General features: G+C 34.9%; 1 protein-coding gene across 1 annotated transcript in view; it reads left to right on the forward strand.

Annotated features, from left to right (window-relative positions):
- Positions 1–2,608: 2,608 nt before the first annotated feature.
- The window catches only part of LOC125678963 (titin-like), a 294,828-nt gene continuing 276,729 nt past the window's right edge, over positions 2,609–20,707 (forward strand). The window contains exons 1-13 of the mRNA XM_056156077.1: positions 2,609–3,195; positions 8,575–9,575; positions 11,761–11,823; positions 12,313–12,427; positions 14,093–14,183; positions 14,759–14,872; positions 15,126–15,239; positions 15,506–15,686; positions 17,257–17,468; positions 18,199–18,321; positions 18,472–18,663; positions 18,897–19,011; positions 19,727–19,968. Coding sequence (XP_056012052.1) covers positions 8,579–9,575; positions 11,761–11,823; positions 12,313–12,427; positions 14,093–14,183; positions 14,759–14,872; positions 15,126–15,239; positions 15,506–15,686; positions 17,257–17,468; positions 18,199–18,321; positions 18,472–18,663; positions 18,897–19,011; positions 19,727–19,968 — 2,559 coding nt within the window. The 5' untranslated portion in view covers positions 2,609–3,195; positions 8,575–8,578. The remainder of the gene's footprint in view (positions 3,196–8,574; positions 9,576–11,760; positions 11,824–12,312; positions 12,428–14,092; positions 14,184–14,758; positions 14,873–15,125; positions 15,240–15,505; positions 15,687–17,256; positions 17,469–18,198; positions 18,322–18,471; positions 18,664–18,896; positions 19,012–19,726; positions 19,969–20,707) is intronic.

Here is a 20,707-nt window from a genome sequence, read left to right on the forward strand (position 1 = left end):
AACTAGCCAGAGATGAATGCCATGTTTTCCAATTCTATTTCTCTCAACACGGCCTGTTTTAGAATAGCATACATATAAAGGTCTAGACACAGTATATACAAAATTCTCCCGTACTCATATAAGGTGATTCATAAAATGGCACCAAAATACTTAGAAGAGGCGATCACCAAAAAACCAACCAAATCGTTCCCTAAGATCGGAAAATTCGCTGACATTAGTTAGACCTAGATGTCGAAACTTCACATATGGAAACATGCGCTTGGCTGTGGCAGCAGCTACACTCTGGAACTCTCTACCCGATACCCTCCGCCGTTGTCAGAATTTGAACACTTGCGCTTGGATGTGGCAGCAGCTACACTCTGGATCTCTCTACCTGATACCCTCCGCCGTTGTCAGAATTTGAACACTTTAAAAATCATTTAAAAACACATCTTTTTAGACTTGCATATTATTAGTATCATAGGTGGTTAAATCTTTATGGTTTCTTTACCATCAGTTTTAACATGACTTTTGTATATTTATTTCAACTATTATATAGTTTTATATCAATTGATTGTACGGCGTGGAACTTTCTTAATGCACAACATGTTTTAAATTTTTAGTAATTTTTACTTCACATTATTGATGTTTTGCTAGCATTGTTTTGATAGTATCTGTCTTAATGCTATTGTAATTTCCTTTTACTACTTTTATAACATGCTGCATCACTTTTATTGTGTGCAGCGCTTTAGAGTGGTTATTTATATATAGTCATATAAGGCGCTATATAAATAGATATTATAATTATCATATCAAGAGTAGATTTCAACATATTGTTGCTTACAGTCAAGCCCAGCTTTGTATACGGAATGAGTATAGAGATGCTATATATGTCTTCAGTTGCTTCATCTTAACTTGCCATCACACAACTAATACATATTAGGTAAGATTAATGAGGATAGATTAATGAGAGAGTCTTCAATATTCAAATTTAAAATAGAAGTAAAATACTTGTCTAGTGCTTCAATCTCTCCCTTTTCAGAAAAGGCTAAAATATTATCCTCTTCGGTTGAACAGTTTTGAAGCAAGTTCGAGGTTTATAAGGTTTGTGGATTGGATCAATCTCTACCCAGAGTTATCGTTCCCGCTACGCTCCACTAATACCTCTGTCAACGTCTAAAAAGTTATATCAAAATGTACAAAAACTAACTTAGCATATCGAACTGTAATGATAATATCTGAGCAAATCAAACACTTCTCTGAATTTTTTAAAATCAGAAGATGGTAAATATGAGACACCTGAGCGAATTAGAAGGTTTATATAAATATTCATTTATTCAATAATACTAGTATAATCATGGAGTTCGTTGTTTTTGTGAACCTACTTTAAGATTTAAAACATAAAACTTAAACTTATAAAATTATTATCCATGATGCTATAGGTATAGGTAAGTTTGCCAAGAATCTTGACATTTAGACGTTGACAGAGGTGTTGTAGCGCAGCGTAATACGCCCTCTGGTGAGAGAATGGGATTGGATATGCGGGTATTCGCCCTTAATGTTACGGGGAAAGTACAGCAATCAATATCATCTTCATTATGAATCATTTAGAATACACATGTAGCGACACATTTAGCCTTGTAGAGAAAATTTGGACTTTTTCATTAAATTATACGTTCAGAACCCTGCTGAAAATGTGCGAGCGCTCTCGCATCTTATATAAATCATGCAAAGCACAAACATCATGGTTCACATTCATGTCAATTTCCCTGCTATGTCTCCCATCAATTCAAACTTTATTTGCGTTATTAATAAAAACTGGGGTGGGGGTTTTTAGAACCTGTGTCCAGTCCAAGTTTGTACATTACAAACCGGCCGGAAGATTCAGGCATGTTTTGCAAAAATAGCGTTATGTCTTAAAATGCTGAGAAAGGTGACCGCAGCTGGTTTTTGCTGTATCATATTAAATATAAACATAAGGCAAATTGAGTATGAAAATGTCATTTATTCAAATGACGAACTAGATAACAAACAAGGAGATCAGACTCTCAAACAATCCACTGAAAATGTCACTGAAATGGGGAAAGAAAATAAACAATGACAAAATAATTCAATATATCTGATCCCCCAAATTTATCTATAAAAGTCTACATCAACTACAATATTAGAAAACAATCTTACAAAGATGCAGCAAAAAGATGGCACATCAAAATTGCAAAAATAACCTTTTGATTTTCTCAAAATTACGCGGAAAATAAGAAAATTCTTGACCACCAAGACCGGTTATGAAGATAGAACAATTAGTTTTAACTTTTTTTTTTTTTTTTTTCTTTTTTTTTTTTCTTCTTCTGATGTTAAGGTTATTAAAAAAACAAAAAAAAAACAAGAAAAAAACAACAACCCCAAGTTGTTCAAACTGTTCGATTGTTCAAAAGGAATGAGACTTGGGTATCACACATACAAAGTTTCATCAATTTTCTATAGCCTCGTTAAGTATACTAATTATTTATTCATTCATATATCATATTCATTTTATTATGTTTACGCTAAATAAGGGTGGAAAACTCGTCATGGTCTAGTTACCTGTAAATCGGTGTCACCGGAGCGATTGAAGCTTGGTCTCTGTCACAGAGCTGTTTGAGAGAAAAAGTATACAGAAAGTTTGTAGACCATTAGATTTGGACTTGACTGAATGTTCGTTATGCGATGGAGTAGTTTTTGAGTCGACAATTAGAGGTAAGTTTCTAAGATATTTCTTTCAAATTTCATGTGACGTATTGCTGTGCATAATGCAACAAAGCGGACCGGTGAACTCTCGTTTCCCTTCCCTACCTGTGTCTGTTCCCTGAATGTCAACAATCGCGCATTTAGATGCGCCAAGGACGAGAATCGCAATGAAAATTTGATATACGTGAGAAATGAAATAGAAATATGACAGAGTTTTGATTAGATTCTTTATATTACATAAGTACACGATAACTGCGATTTGCCGTTGAGGAACAGGTCCAGCAGGTCTACCTGTCGAATTATAGTCTGTATCAGGGAAGTGGCCATTTTTCACACCTGGTGTTGACAGGCGACACATTCCATTCCATCTACTGTATTACTGATTCTGATCTTCTGTGATGTTAAGCGTAGTGGACTTGTGTGACAGGCTTCTTGAAAATGAATTGGATGAATCTGATTGATAAACTTTTTATTGTTAAGCTTGCTCAGGTATTTGACTGATTCAGTGGTTGTGTTTACCTGAATGATTGTTTACCTGAATACCACGGTATTATTTATAGCCAGATTTATGATACCTTTATCAATATTCTAATTTAGTATGTATCATGCAAAGTTTTCTTGATTTACATTAACCCTTCTCAGTGCTTTTTGTAATGTATTGCCACTGAAATGGTGTAAAATCACATAGGATCCCAACTGAATGCAGATCCCAAAGTAATTTTTTTTCCCAATAAGTAGCTATGTGAAGTCGGTCAGGACTAACATAAGATATGCACTAAGAAGAATTAAAAGTCTGCTGAAGCTCTAGACATTTAGCACAGAGTCTTTGTCTGCAAATTGAAACAAATCGGAATGTGTGGTACCTTTAACTTTTAAACTTTAAAAATCAATAAAATCGATGGGAAACTTTTGAAAGAATTTAGGTGCAGTGTTCAGGAGTAGGAGTTTTAAGTTAATCTGAGTTATTTATTGGTCAAACAGATGTTAAATTCCAATGTTACTTTAAAAAATATCTAGGTGTTATATATGTCAATGGCCAATATTTAAATTGTATCTAGTTGTACAGCCACTTCCCCACCTTACCTATATAATGATATATATACATGTAGTTTTTAATAAATATATAGGGGGAAGGGTGCTGGAGAGTTTGGTACCAAACTTTTGGCCAACCCCAAACACACCCCCAACCCCCCTCTCCATGTATGAATTAGAGGCTATATATATATTTGATTATATACATGAGAGTGGGGATGGTCACCTGTTTCGTGCCTGTACATCAAAGTCTGGCTGTACAAGAGGAAGAAGTACTAGCATACCAAATTGTAGAAGAATGAAGTTTATTAAAATAAATGTACATTTTGTATATGTTGAACTGAATGAAAGTCACTCCTGAGTATTCCTGATTGAAATATTGCATCAATATTGTTAGAAAATCTATTTATCTTTCAGCAATGGGCATGAGAATGTTCCACAGCCAGTCTGACAGACTTTTAAATGTTTGTGTTGAAATGTTTCCCATTTACCTGCTATTTGTTGATCCGCAATTTAGGCTGAGTTACACAATACTTATTGTCACCAACAACAATATTATTTGGACAGATTTCAAATACGTGGTTATTCATTATAGACTCACCTATTCATTCAGTAGGATGGGTTTTACTGTTTATGTAGAGGATATTTCATTCATAGAATAAAACAATGGCCAGGAATGCAATAATCAGTATAAATGTTACATAACCAAGTACCTTTTTCGGTCATTAGAAAAGGGGACTTAAGCCTGTTAGATTTTCTGCCTGATACAATAGCGATAAGAGGTCTTTGATCATGCCTATTTGTGAATTGTTGGCTGTATGTACAATGTGGACAGAAGTGGACTTCCCACAAATCCATTTGTTTGGAGTTTTTGTGCTATCCTATACCACTTGTCTCACTAATTTCATCCACACAGGGCGATAATCATTAGGGTTCTAAGATTAGTGTGGACTATTGTGTTAGAATCATACCTAGTATAGATGTATGTTTACAAATACAAGGGGGTTGTCGGAGGGTCTTGTAGATGTACTGATCGAGCTATATTCAGTGTGATAAACTTCAGAAACCAGTCGGATTTACTGTATGAGAAACTTTAAAAGATATGCCCTTTTGACCTTTAAAAATCTTGTTTACTTTAAGAAATTTGACATTTGTGTGAAAAATTTCAATCAGATAAAAAATTAATTAAATTTTTAACTTTTCTGTTTGCACATGGTATATGGTTGAAGTGGTCGGAGCATTAACAAATATACTGTAACAGTATTAGATAAAAATAGATTATAGATATAATGGGTTAAGTTGTGACAGTTTGTCTAAGACATTGTTTTATTGTTACGTTCAAAGTTACAAAGGGTATGGGGTAATTGAGCCAGACAGGATAATTTTTTGAAACATATGCACAGATTGCTCTGAAAACATTATTATTGTTATCTATATGTATTATTAGCATTTGTTATTAATCTATTTCACTTTGATTCAACTAAAGACATGTATGCATCCAGATAGTGGTATATCAGACGTATTTAGATTTTCCTATTGATATTTATCTCAGATAACCACATCTGGGGTTTTTTTCTCTCGCTTCGATCAGCAGATCTTGTTTCCCCACATACATGTAGTCAAATCTAATTCTAAGTTCATAAAAAAAAAATTGAATGCAGTAAACGGAGATTAAGTATAGAAAATTGATGAACTTTAGATGGCTGTTTTCATATCTATACAATAACAATCAAACAGAGTGATTTTAATTTCTGTTGGAATGCATCATAAGTCAACTGCTGTGATACATTAATTACAGAATTGACTCATTGTGAACTTAACATAAACTAATTCAATATGTACAGGGCTATTTAACAATCAGGGGGGAAAAAAGCATGAATAATTGATTGCGTGAAATATACAGGTTGTTTTAAAGTTATCAGTTTCATGGGTATACAGGTTGAATGATATGGACTGGTGTGAATAAGAATGAAGCATGAACCTATATTATCATGACTTTGATACCTGAGTTGATCGTTCAGAATTTCTATTATCTATTATGCATGCGTCTATAAGCATGTGCCGTAATATGATGATTAATGCAGCATGATGGTTCATTTTCTGTCGATCACAGTGTGCAAGGTACAGTTGTATTTGGACTGACAGAGAAATTGACAGGCATTGAATACTTGTTCTATAATTCATGCAGAATTATCTACATTTCCAAAGTTTTGACTCTGATATCTCTGCAAATTGTAATCGTATCCGTTTCCTCATGAATGCATTGCAGTTGTAAACAATGCGTGTATGAATATAGATAAATATAGTTCGTCTAGATCTATTTTAATGGTTAGGAATACTGACATAAATGGAAGTAGAATGTAAATGTAATAGACAAATTTTATATATGATTGATTGAATATTGTTTAACGCCCCTCTCGAAAATATTTCATCTATATGGAGACATCACCACTGTCGGTGAAAGGCTGCAAAATTTAGGCCTATACTCGACACTTATCGCCGCTGTGACATGGGACCTTGGTTTTTGTGGTCTCTTCCAAAGGACTAGCTGCCCCATTTAGTCACCTCTTACGACAAGCAAGGGGAATAGAGGACCTACTCTAACCCGAATCCCCATTGGTGTTTTATATATGAAAATACATAAGGGTATGATCTACAAAGCTTCACACCCGCGTACTTTTCATGCTTCTTTCTAGTACAATTACTTTGGGAAACCCTAAAGCTTGGGAAAATTAAAAGTGTAGAGGCAGGGGTCCTTGATGTACATGATACAAAATGATGATAATGTGGCCAGAAATCTACTGACCACCTTCCCGAGGGAACCAGAGGCGGTCAGAAATCTACTGACCACCTTCCCGAGGAAACCTGAGGTGGTCAGAAATCTACTGACCACCTTCCGGAGGGAGGCAGAGGCGGTCAGAAATCTACTGACCACCTTCCTGAGGGAACCAGAGGCAACAGGTGATGTCGCTGGCAAGTTGAAGAGGCATTGTGATGACCATTACATTTGGGAAAACGTTTGAAAACTCCTTTCTGAAATAATTTCTTGAAGAAAGGAGTAGTCATCACAGGAAAATGATATGTGCCATCAACATTTAGAGCATACAAAGATTTTAAATATTTTGCTGTGAAAAATGAAATTCAATTACTTCATCAGCAAAACGATATAATAGTATACCGTTCTTGAAGTCCAGGTTTTTGGTTGCAGACTGAAATATGATAAATGTTTTGATGTTGACGATATCTTTACATCAAGTGATTCAGCCTTGTGTTGTTGAAGGTTTACTGCATGAGTCTGTTCAACATATCATATTTCTTCTCCGTTCTTAGTGGTTGTTAATGGTCTTGGTACCACAGACTTCTTTATAGCCATTACGCATTTGTGTCCTGTGGAACTTAACTGAAAACATAATGCAGGAAGAAACTTGTACCCCTGAAATCTTTATCTAATTTGAATTAGAGATTTATTGAATCATTTTCCCCCTTTTATAGAACTGCGTTAATGCATGGCTACCTAGAGAAAATCAGATTTATAACACCTGAATGGAGAGTGGGCTAGAGTTTTTGCTAGTTGCCTATGTATTACCTGAGTTTTGAAATTGACAATGTCAGGATATTGTCCATTGCTGTAAAATGTTGATTGTGAAGATTAAAGCCAATTACAGCAATTATCCACCGAGAAGGAATAAAGGTCATGGAATGTTAATTATTATCTTAAAAGGGGGGAGGCCTCTTCTATTTTACAATGTACTTAAGAAAAGTCAATGGATATCTCTGGGAGTCATGTAGAAGGAATCATATCCTTGTATTTTTTAAACTTTGAACTGTAAAGGTATGTAAGTTGCACTCTGTTCATTTTACGTTCAATATTAAATATGCCAATCCATTGTTTCAGAATAAGGAGATGCAGCATTCTTAAAAAGTTTCATCTATAGTTATCCAGAGTTACTCTCAGATTAAAACAGTGGCTGACATACAAAACCAGCAAAATCAACATAAAAAATCACAAAGATCTTGTCTGATGCATAATTTACATTTTTGTTTTAAAATTGTACTACATGATAATCTCATTGGGTCAATTTTGTATTGTATCAGACTTGATACCTTAGTTTGATCAATCTTGATCAAATGATTATATCTAGATCTGCTGACTATTGAAAAAACAGCTAAACAAATTGTGTTTAGATCTAGATAGAAATTTAAAATGGCAGTTTTTGAAGGAAGACCTCACAGTGACTGAATGTAGCAGTGGTGTCATTTATGAGTTTCGAGGCTAGAGTTTCCCATAGTTAAATGGAATGTTACCTGAAATTGTCACTGTGATGTTTACTCAACCGTGGCAATGTGCAGCAATTAAATTTCCTGAGCTTTATTTTCAATGTTGACATTCTTTTATCGATGGATAGAAAACTGAAGTTATATATGCCTAAAGAATTGATGCTAGAAATTTCTGCAGAGGTAAAAACCTTGAGTGGAAGGAGGGCGTTCAGCGACCGCAGACCTCAGATAAATTCTCAGTCGTCTGCTTGCACAGCTTGCTTCCAAAAAAGTCATCAAACTCGAAAATTTTAATAAGAGATATAAGTTGTAGTGTTGACTTGTAATCTTAATCATAAATACATGCATAACACAAGCACACCCCACACACTGTAAACATGACTAATAATTAGTTTCTTAGAACTGAATATTATAAAAACTGAGAGTAAATGTAAATTAATATGGTGTCAATGTAGAACATACACTGTAAGTAATAGAAAGTGAATATTAAGTACAAAATGTAAATGCTTAAAGGTTGATTTTAATTTCGCATTTAGTATCTTTTTTTTGTCTTTTCAGAGTGATGGCGTATCAGAGTGGTGTTGCCCCCAACTTGTCAAGGCAGGGGAGCCACCACTCACTCCAGGGTCCCCCAGACTTTAATCCATATGCCTCTCATCACCGACTCCATCCGACCAATCTCAGCCAATCGGTTCGTCATGATCCGCAGAGTCAGTCCCAGATTCTGGGCCACATGACTGGACAGACTCAGTCACAGAATCCTCACAAATATGTGTCTCAGCCAAATCTTTCTCACAGTAACCCAGACAGAGAGCACTATGGTAGCCAACAGATTTCTCCTAAACCAATGTATCAGCCAATCAGGTCGCACGAACAATCCAGTAAGCCAGCGTATCGACCAATCAGACCTGACGATAGTCAGGTGAACGAATCACAGTTCAGTAGTCAACAAAACTTGGCATCACCAACCAATCAAAAGCCACATTATCAACCAATCAGACCAAAGAGTACTGAAGGATCAAACTTATCCAGACCAATCAGCCTTCAAAACTTGAGTCTGAACCAGCAATGGAACTTAGTTCGTAGTGAGAGCCAGAGATCTGTGTCTGGTCAAAGACCAAAAGTTCAAAACTATGCACAAAATCAACCATCCCCATCCTCACCTCAAAGCCAAAGGCCACAGTATCCTGAGGAAGCTAGTCCACAATCACCACCCCCCAACTATCCACCCAATCAACCAATCACTAGACAAGAGACAGAGGGTCCCCCACCCTATCAAAGAGAGCCAGAACAAATGACAGTCTCCCACCAAAGCCCTCAGTACTCTTCACAACAGAATGGATATTCCACCCATGACTCCAGGAGGTCGCTAAAGTCACAGATCTCGCCTTATCCTGCCAGGAAGGAAGCCCCGACAAGTCCACCGCACACCACCCCCATGGTATCTCGTAAGGGTAGTGAGTATTCACACGCTCAGCGCAGTACGCGCACTCAGCAGAGCACTCACAGTCAGATGTCCTTGGCCAGCTCGGGGAGTGGAGCTCACCCGATTCCAGAAGGTAAGGGTCCTTAATTCTCAGAAGCTGCACTGGCTAATGAGTTAAAAGTTCACATCTCAGATTCTGTTTAACTACTAAAGTGATATACACAAGGCAGACATAAGTGCATTGTTGAATGAGGGAGGCAATTTATCTGATCAGACCAATGATAAACGGCTGTCACAGATGTGGTTATAAAACACTGACCAAATCTGGACAAATACAACATTCATTGAAAATTTACTGATTCGGAAGTTGATGTGAACTTCTTTTTCTTGTGAAGTAAACCTCACAAATACGAATGATTTTAAGGTATACATGTATCTCTATTTATGCCAAAAGCTTTATGTAAGGATAATAAATATGGAATATTTTTCTGGGTACAGGTATATGTTAATGTGTGTTGTTGAAATTAAATGGAGAATCCTCTCATTAACATACAGTATACATTTGTAAGGTAAACATGATATGATTCAGAAAAATTTATAGTTGCAACACAATGTATATTGATTTTCTAATGGACTTTCTGTGCCAGCCGATTCCGGAATCTCAGCGTTGCCAGATAACACAAATTTTGCTTCAGTACAGGATTTCACTCAGATTCATTGCATTTGTTAGAAGACTTTAAAGTAAACCCTGTCCACTTGACGATTTACTGACTTAAGTCTGTCCTTTGTGAGACAGAGATTATCCTATTAATGTATTAATGACAAAGTTTTACAAATATGTGACCTAGTTTTTTATGTACTTAAAGAATTAATTTTAATTATTACTGTAAGTCAACATTTGTATGTATGTGATAAAAGTTTTTAAAGATATGCAAGCACCTCTTTCTCTCAGATTTTGTTATTGTCAATCAATCGTTATATGTTTAATGCATTTTATCTACTATATATATAGTATCTTTTATGACCATATCTCAAAGCAAATAATATTTACCATTGACGGTTCATGAATAAAAGTAGTTGTGCACTGAAAAAAATTTAACATATACATGTTTACTGCATCAGTGTATATGTACTTTGACAATATTTATATTTTCGCTCCTTTTGTGATGAAACAACTGTCTACTTATCCATTCTCATACATAGAATAAGTGCTAGTTATCACGATTACGTACACTAAATAGTGCATTAGCTCTGATTTCACCAAATTTTAAAAACACTAGAATACATACATGTACAGTATATATGTCAATCAGATATACACAGACAGACTCTACGAATTAGTATTCCACTACCCGGCAAAGCAGAAGGGGGCTAATTTGGTTTCCTCTTCGTCTGACTTCTATCAAATATCAATTTTCTGGACTTTGTCTCACCATGCTCTGATTCAGGAAGCTGAAAATGTGATTTGCTAATATATATTTATAGATCAAGTTCATCACAGTTTACTCTAATTTTTACAAGATTTATGGAACTTTGTGTTGAATTCAGTTTTCTGGCCTTTTCTCTAGTATACTTTAATTTAGGAATCTGAGATTTGGTTTGTGTTTATAATCTAATTAGTAAATACAGATTAATTTTCACTTTAATCACAGTTGACGTATTCTGACAAAAATTATAAAACTTATTTTTATGGTTGATTGAACTTTTTAAATTTTTGTTTGTTTTATAATTCTCTGTATTTTTTCTTCTTTTATTTTATTTTTTTTGTGGGAGTTCCATATAGTGTACTGAATAAATCATGAATTTTTCTTTTCTTGTGCATAAACTGTTAACTTAAGATTGCTACACAGACAACTTGACTTGGGGCTGGTAGGGGACATGAATTGCTATGCAATACTTACAGAGTGCTTCTTGTCAATAATGTGTAATAAGCAAGATGACGTGAGATTATTCTCTTGCTAATTATGAATTACTGTAATTTGTATATATATCATATGTGATATTTCATTGGAAGCAGTTTTAGCTGTCTCAGAGAAATTGTATTGCATCTGTATAGTTTAAGGGTGTTTAATGATCGGGGTTATTTAGACAATTTGCATATACACACACATACACACACACACACACACACACACACACACACACACACATATATATATATGATTGAATATGTGCAATCGATCTACACAATTCATCGCTATTGAGCTGAAAAAATCTATCCAGGAAGTTCATTTAGTGTCCAAGACTGTTTGATAACATGAATATGTAGATTTATGAATTTTCATGATTGTAATTATTTATTTATTTTTATTTAAAAGCTCGAGGAATGGAGGCATCTCACATCATTGAAATCCTCAAGAAACCAATTGTATACCTGACAGGTGCGTGCTATAGGCAGCTCTGAAATTTCTGTGAATTCATGCATATTATTAGAGTAATTAAACCCTGTAGATGTATAATACCAGAAGAGTATGTTTCAAACTGATATCTCTCTGAAGAATAATTTGTATACAGGGAATCTGTCACCTGAACTACAGGCCCTGGACTATGTTATCTGAGACACTACAAGGAGATGTGATATACGGTTTATCATTCATGCTTTCCGATGCATAACTGAGCTGTGATCCTTTCACTAAGAATTTGGAAATTTAAAAATTTGTGTATTACTAAATAGATAAGAAATACAATGTAGGCATACAGCTAAACAAATTATGCTACGGCACATGCATTTTTAAAGATTTTGATTTCTTTGCTGAGTGTTTTCATTCATGTATTGATAGTAATTATAAAGAAATGAAAATCTATAATTTGTGTGTCACTGGAATGCCTGCTGGATGTAACACACAGATGACCTTGACCTTGTATTGTAGGAGGGAGGGACCGACAGGGAGGTCCAGTGCTGACTTTTCCCCCTCATCCTGCCAAACCAAACTTCAACTCGCACGACATCACTATCTGTCTCAAGTACCTGTCACAGATACCCAGGTAAAATAACTGTACCTGTCACAGATACCCAGGTAAAATAACTGTACATGTCACATATACCCAGGTAAAATAACTACCTGTCACAGATACCCAGTTAAAATAACTGTACCTGTCACAGATACCCAGGTAAAATAACTACCTGTCACAGATACCCAGGTAAAATAACTTTACCTGTCACAGATACCCAGGTAAAATAATCAGGTCAGAAGCCCATTAATTAACACTGAGTGGTCAGTCTAGTGCTAGAGGGAAGTTTTTTTTAATTTAGATATCACAGTAAACTAACTGATAGGTATCTACATATAAACACAATTTGTCTTGGTATGTTAGATAACCCTGAGTACTATCGCAGACTGTGCTGTATAATGTTTTGAGCTCTTATCTGATGACTGTTGTAAACATTTATCTGCCACAGGGCAGGACAACAACCATTACCGATCTGATTGGGCATCATAAAATCGTAAAATCATGTTTAAAGGGAATCGTAAGGACATGGTTAGTTGGCTTTATCAACACCCACATGCATTGTAAATTTTTCCTTTATATTGGTCAATTTATGTGTTTGACACTCTGAATCAAGATTAGCTCCCTTTGCACACTAACCGTAATTATCTGACTGGCTCAGAATTAAATTGTAGTTTACAGTGAAAAATGATTTGAGAAACATTTCAGAGTAGCATTAACGTTTTATTTCCAACATTTGTGCCACAAAAAAAAAAGTGAAATTAGTCAAACAATCATGTAAAAAAGAAAAATTGACTACAAATGTTATTTGGTGTTGATAATTGTATTTCAGAATGGTACATCAATGCATGAATAGACCTAGTGTCAGTGACTTCTTCTATGTTTATCAGGTTGCTAAGGATGGAATTTTAAGCTATGCATGTTCATGTTTCACAAAGATTATGAATCATCATTGAATTTTTTAGAATGCTAAATTTTGAATTTTATTTGATATTTATGCACACATGGTCTTCCTCTAGAATTTAATTAATTTATGATCTGGAAAGATAGACTCTGTGCACATTTTCTCACAATTAGATATTTGATTGCCAGGAGTCCTGGGCTCTTGTCAATTGGGTAAATGTATTTGCATTGTGGAATAAAAACTTGTTTACATTTTGTTTTCAAAAATGAAGCTTTGCTATCAGATAACATGTGCACAACAAGGGGAACTCCCTGAGTCAGATTGGGGTTTTAGACAGGCTGTAAGAAACAGAATGAATTTAAAGAATATATACAGATTTGTATTCAAAACCAGTACATTTTTTATTGCTGAGGATTCTTACTGTCTGGCTAATGTAACATCTGTTAAATTGCCAGTCCTCTCAAATTAATTGCTTTTAGATGCAGACAGGTTGTTAGGACAAACACTGAAAAACAAATTGAAGATGGGTCACGTACATATCGGTTCTTTGAATATTTTGTCTCTGGTCTTATTTTCACTGTGGTATAAGTTCTGCTATTTTCACTGTTAAGCTAAATCCCTGAAATTAAAACATCGGTGAATATAACTAGCCTTGACATTTATTAAAGCTATGTGAAAATGCTAACAAACAATCAAAAACAGAACAACAACAAAAATATGAAAATAACAGGAGTGAATTCAAAGCTGTATACATTCTCCATTGTTTTTCCTGTGATTTATGAATTTGAAATTTTCAGCGAGGAGTCAAAGAGACGTGGATTTACCGCCATTGTTGACAGCAGAGACGGGTCTTGGCAGAACTTGGTCACAGTTCTGGGCTGTCTGAAAGTAAGGCAATGGCGCACGAGAAGAGTGAAAAAATACATTGAGCAGTTTATATTGGGAAATAATTATATCAAAAAATAAGTTAAATTTTAAACAGGCTAAATCAACATTAAATGATATATGAACTTAGAACTCAAATTGTTAAAAGAAATGATTATAGTTGTTTTCTACAATGTTGTTAATCTATTATGACTAAAATCAAAATGTTAGAAAATCAGCCCAGTTTGTTTTGTCCAGCATTATATACCGTGAATTCATTGAGGTTTTAAGGATTTTTTTTGTTGTTGGTATTTTGTATAATTCTTGTGGGTTTTTTTTGTTTTTTTTTTGTTTGTTTTTGATTTTATGGTATTTTGTAAACTCATTAATTTTTTGTACTTTTTTAAATGATATTTTAAATATTTAAATCCTCCTCAAATGAAAGAAACTGAACCAAACTGAAAAATAACAACTTCTCAACCACAAGATAAAGTCTTCATGGACATGGACATCTTTCTGAGACCACGAAAATTTGACCCCATGAAGATGAGTAGTGTATTAAATAATTTATGATTGTCTGACATATTTTTTTTGTACAGCAATCACTGGGGGAGTATATGAAGCAGGTGCTTGTTCTAAAGGCCGACCAACAGACAGAGAGACGATCAAGTAGTAGTAGTTTCAGAAGAGACAGAAACAACCCAAACTTGGAGGTCAGTGTTTGTTAGGAGATAATGAAACTAAATTACATCAGGAGATATTGAAACTAAACTAAATTACATCAGGGGATATTGAAACTTAACTACATCAGGGGATATTGCAACTAAATTACATCAGGGGATATTTGAATGCTTGATTATCACTTTATTATTTGCACGTACATGTATGGTTTGGATCTTAATGGTAACTAATTTTGAAGTTGTTGTCAGATGGTTTATGAAAGTTTTTTTTTTGGTCATTGTTTAGCCTCAGTTTGTGAATCTACAAAGATTGTACACATACGTGGACAAGAATCAGCTAACCCAGAGCTACGGAGGGTTGCTATGGTATCATCACCAGGAGTGGCTCCAGAACAGAATTGTAGGTTTATAGCATTGTGTAAATGGGCATAGCTTTTAATGTCCATTTATAGGTAGAAAAATTCTAATTTTGAGAAATACTGCCTTTAAAAGAGAGAGAGAGAGAAAGAAAGAGAGAGAGAGAGAGAGAGAGAGAGAGAGAGAGAGAGAATAATGGTGAAAAAAACTTTGTCCCAAATCAAACATTATTAGTTATAAATGTTGCAATTACATACACCTTTTAAATAAATGCATGTTGTAGAGTTTGTGGCTGTTCTTGTGTTGCAGGATCTGGAAAAATTCATCAGGGAGTCTCGAGCAGCCTCCTCTCACCTGGACGATTCCGAGACTGAGATCCACCAGGTGTATTCCCAGAAGGACCTACTGACCAGTCCACTAGAATCACTCCGTCAACACAGATTCTTCCAGGAGTCCATCATGAACGTACCCACCCAGGTCATCCGAGACGGTACAAATCAGATATTTATTTTGTTAGAGTTACCTACATGTGTCTGTCTTTTCCTTCTGTCATTAATCTTGAAATAGAACTTGAGGATTTGAACAATTTCTTTCTCATTCATTTTGGAAAAAATCCAAGTATTAGGCAAACCATTTTTACCAAGTCACGCACTTTGGTTAAATCTGTTACAGATAGATATATGTGTACCTTTCTCTATTTTGAACTCTCAAAACTTCACAAAGTTTGTGGATTTTAAGATTTCTGTAGATTATATTTGACCAATCTTCATGTAATTTTCAGACAAATTTATCCCCATTCCCCATTTGGAAAAGCATGGTTCGTATTTGAGGAATGTATAACTTGATTTTTTTCCTTTTTATTACACATTATTAATGTATATACTACATGTATATGGATGTCAGCAATATGGGCAAAATGGTTATCTTAGTTTAAAAATACACATTTAAGCCCCCTTATTCTGTCGTCTGTAAACTGGATGTTTAACCAATGCTTCATGCAGAGCACTTTGTTTAAAGGTCATATTTTGAAGTCATACCTCAGAAAGTTTTACTTTGGTATTAATGATCCGAATAACGTTCAATAAGAATATTTAGCGAGGATTTAATTTTGGCATTGTTAGCGAAAATGCTGAGATCGTGAAAATTGAATATCGTTAACAATTTATTCCATATTGGAAGTAATAGTTATCTTTCATGGAATTATAGAATCGCTAAATATATATACCTATTTTTATGGGAAAATCACTAAATTTGTGTTTCGTTAGACATTCCACCTTTATGATTTATTCAAATGAAATGGATTTTGTGGGAAATGGACATCATGGGAAGAAATGGAGATGATTCACCATATTTGTCATTTTACTGAATGAGTTGTACTGTAGGTGTCAGTTAAACCAGAAGTAAGGTGGGTCTGTCTAAGGGGACTCTACTGTACGTGTCCAGTCATACACTGATCTCCCTGATGTAGACAGATTATCTGACAATTTAGAATTTATTTGGCAGTACATAACAGGGACGATGTAATGTAACAAAACTGGTGCAAGTCTGGAAATGCATTCTCTTCTTTTTATTCTTACATTTTTTAATATGATTGCATGAATATTTTATTTTAGTATTAAATTTTTATTAAATGTCATTATGAGAAATATAATTTAGTATGGAAAATGACTGAAAAGTTAAACAAAGGTACTAATACATATTTTAAAGTGCTATTATTGATTAAGAGTAATAGTTTCTTATACTATTTTTGTACTCAGGAAGAAATGGAAGACTTACATGCTTTTGACAAATATTTACTTGTATATAATCATTATTCACATAAATATAAGAATTATCTATCTGTTACAAAGCTTTCATTGTCTCAACCTGTAAATACAATAGATATCATTATTACATTGAATGTTGGTTTATTGCATTGGTTACTATGTTTACGTACAGTGTATACCGATTTTGTGTATGGCAGAGAAATTTTAAATCCCCTAAATTTTGGTACAGTATTAGACAGCATATTTGTGAAATCTTTGGTTTCCATCTAATTTCTGTTTATTGGATATTTGTAGGTCATGACCTTTTAACCCGTTTGAAAAGACCTGGAAACTCTGAGGAGGACACAGCAAGTACTTTAGATAACTTGGAGGACCAGAAACAAGTCAAGCGGTTGATCACGTACCTCGAGAATCGTGTGGATAAGTTACAGAATCTGCTAGAGGACAGAGACCGCTCACTTAGTCTCAATCTAGAGTACGAGGACTTCCAGAGGAATGTCAGAAATGTAAGTCAGGAATTATCTGTCCGCTGATCAGATATATTATTATGTGACTGAAAATATCTTTGAATCATTAAGTTGTGACTTGGATCCTTGGTCCCCGGATCAAAAATTTTATATATATTAACTGTAAATATCTCTGATACGATAGGTTGTAACTTGGATCCTTGGTCCCCGGATCAGAAATTTTATATATATTACTGTAAATATCTTTGATACGATAGGTTGTAACTTGGATCCTTGGTCCCCGGATCAGAAATTTTATATATATTACTGTAAATATCTCTGATACGATAGGTTGTGACTTGGATCCTTGGTCCCCGGATCAGAAATTTTATATATATTACTGTAAATATCTTTGATGCGATAGGTTGTAACTTGGATCCTTGGTCCCCGGATCAGAAATTTTATATATATTACTGTAAATATCTCTGATACGATAGGTTGTGACTTGGATCCTTGGTCCCCGGATCAGAAATTTTATATATATTACTGTAAATATCTTTGATACGATAGGTTGTAACTTGGATCCTTGGTCCCCGGATCAGAAATTTTATATATATTACTGTAAATATCTTTGATACGATAGGTTGTGACTTGGATCCTTGGTCCCCGGATCAGAAATTTTATATATATTACTGTAAATATCTTTGATATGATAGGTTGTGACTTGGATCCTTGGTCCCCGGATCAGAAATTTTATATATATTAACTGTAAATATCTTTGATACGATAGGTTGTGACTTGGATCCTTGGCCCTGGAGAGAAGTTACTGGCCTCTCAGGTTGGCATTGGAGATTCCTACGAAGCAGCTGAGGAACTGAGGAAGAGACACGAAGAAATGGAGATTAAATGCACGGTAAGATTTAACCTGACATTATATAGGTTAATTTTTGTCTACTTTGGAAGTTTAGAACTGTCGTAACAGTTGTGGTGTTCAAATTTAAAATTTACGGTGGACATGCAGTGGTGCTGTTTTGATCTACATGTAGCTTTATAAATTTTGAAGGACACCTATGGACAGTATGCTGAACTGAGACACACAGCTGAGGAGCTGATTAACGGGGAACACACAGCAGCACCAGACATCAAGTCCACACGGGACTACATGGATACAGTGTGCCGAAGCTTCGCTAGTCGACTGGAACGTCGTCGCACACTGTTGATCACATCCGTCAGATTCCACAGACTGGTTGAAGAGGTAAGTTATCATCACCCCCCCCCCCCCCCCCCCCCCCCCACCCCCAAAAAAAGAAATGAACAAACAAAAACAAATGATGTCATAGACTGAATTAGAGAGTATTTTTTGAGACTTCCTTTAGCAGAATACATTTCCTGTAGTTCTCTTTGGTCTTTGAAGTAATGGAATTTATAATCAGTTTAAAAACATTTCTATCTTCAAAACTTAAAAAATTGTTTTGTTACTGTCACCAGTTTTCTGTGAAGTTGGATGACCTACTTGAGATGTTGTGTAGTGAGATCGAGGCTGAGGATGTGCCGTCTGCTGAGGCTGCTATTCAGAATCTCATAGAAAAATGTGAAAACATAGGTAAAAAAATTGATTTACTTACTGGGCTGCTAATCAGAATCTCAGAAAAATGTGAAAACATAGGTAAAAACTTGATTTACATACCAGGCAGCTATTCAGAATCTCATAGAAAAATGTGAAAACATATGTAAAAACTATAGGTAAAAACTGGATTTACTTACTTGGCTGCAAATTAAAATCTCATAGAAAAATGTGAAAACATAGGTAAAAACTGGATTTACTTACTGGTCTGCTAATCAGAATCTCATAGAAAAATGTGAAAACATATGTAAAAACTACAGGTAAAAACTGGATTTACTTACCGGGCTGCTAATTAGAATTTCATAGAACAATGTGAAAACATAGGTAAAAACTCAGCAGATTAACTGTCCAGAAATCAACAGAAAGAAATGAAATTAAAGAGAAATGGTGTATTGTTATCAATGTGGTAAAAGGTAGTTGTGTTATCAATGTGGTAAAAGGTATCGTTTATGAAAGTAAATTCTTTAAATAATTCCTTAAAAGTAGTCAAAGTAGTGTGAAGATGTTTACTGTTTTATTTTTGCTGCAGTTTAATTTTCACTGTTGACTTTGCATTTAAAACTGCATTGAGTGTAATGTAATTGTAACTTTTCTGTAAAATTGAAACAAGAAAAATAATAACCAGGAACAAATTTAAACTGTAAACAGTTTGCAACAAAAAATTTGATAATGAAGATTTTGTTATGCACTATAGACAATTTGGCCCAGCGGACGTTGAATGATGGGCAGAGCTTGTTGGATGAAATGTCCCGTCCAGTTAAAAATGCTATGGGTACAGATATCACTCCGGACTATGCATCTCAGATCAAACACATTCAGAAAAAACTGGAAGACCTGCAAGAAAGGAAATTACGCTGCGATGAACTTTCTGACGTCCGCAAAATCAAACTACAACAGATTCTTCAACTACGCACTTGTGAAAGGGATGCTGACCAGGTATACACCATAAAGATGTAATGTGTAACAAGTGCTGTAAAATCACTCATTTCTAGGGATGGGGGGTGTAATTTTCCTCTTTTTTTTATTGACATGAACATACTACAAATTGAAATCCTCAATATACAAGAGAAACTGAACTACAAAAAGAGTTACAAAATCAGATGCCTTTGAAGATTGCAAAATTGCTTATTTTTATCAAAACATGAAAATTTGGCACCACAGAAATAAATGATTCTACAGTATAGGGAAAATTGTTATTCTGTTTAACCAAAGAGGTCCATCTGTAAACCTCTTGTTTGCTGTACTCAAAACTGGAAGGAAGGCAAAATGAAATATCTGATATAGTGAAAATAAAGATTGTGTGGTGGGAAATTTTGTGCAAGTAGACATTTCATGTAAAGTTTTAACTGTCCACCATACCATGGTAGCTTAATGTGTTTGTATGTTTAGGCCATTGACTGGATTCTGGAGCTGTGTGATGTCATGGTAGTTTAATGTGTTTGTATGTTTAGGCCATTGACTGGATTCTGGAGCTGTGTGATGTCATGGTAGCTTAATGTGTTTGTATGTTTAGGCCATTGACTGGATTCTGGAGCTGTGTGATGTCATGGTAGCTAAATGTGTTTGTATGTTAGGCCATTGACTGGATTCTGGAGCTGTGTGATGTCATGGTAGCTTAATGTGTTTGTATGTTTAGGCCATTGACTGGATTCTGGAGCTGTGTGATGTCATGGTA

This window comes from Ostrea edulis, chromosome 2 (assembly GCF_947568905.1).
Source record: "Ostrea edulis chromosome 2, xbOstEdul1.1, whole genome shotgun sequence".
Classification (NCBI taxonomy): Eukaryota; Metazoa; Mollusca; class Bivalvia; order Ostreida; family Ostreidae; genus Ostrea; species Ostrea edulis.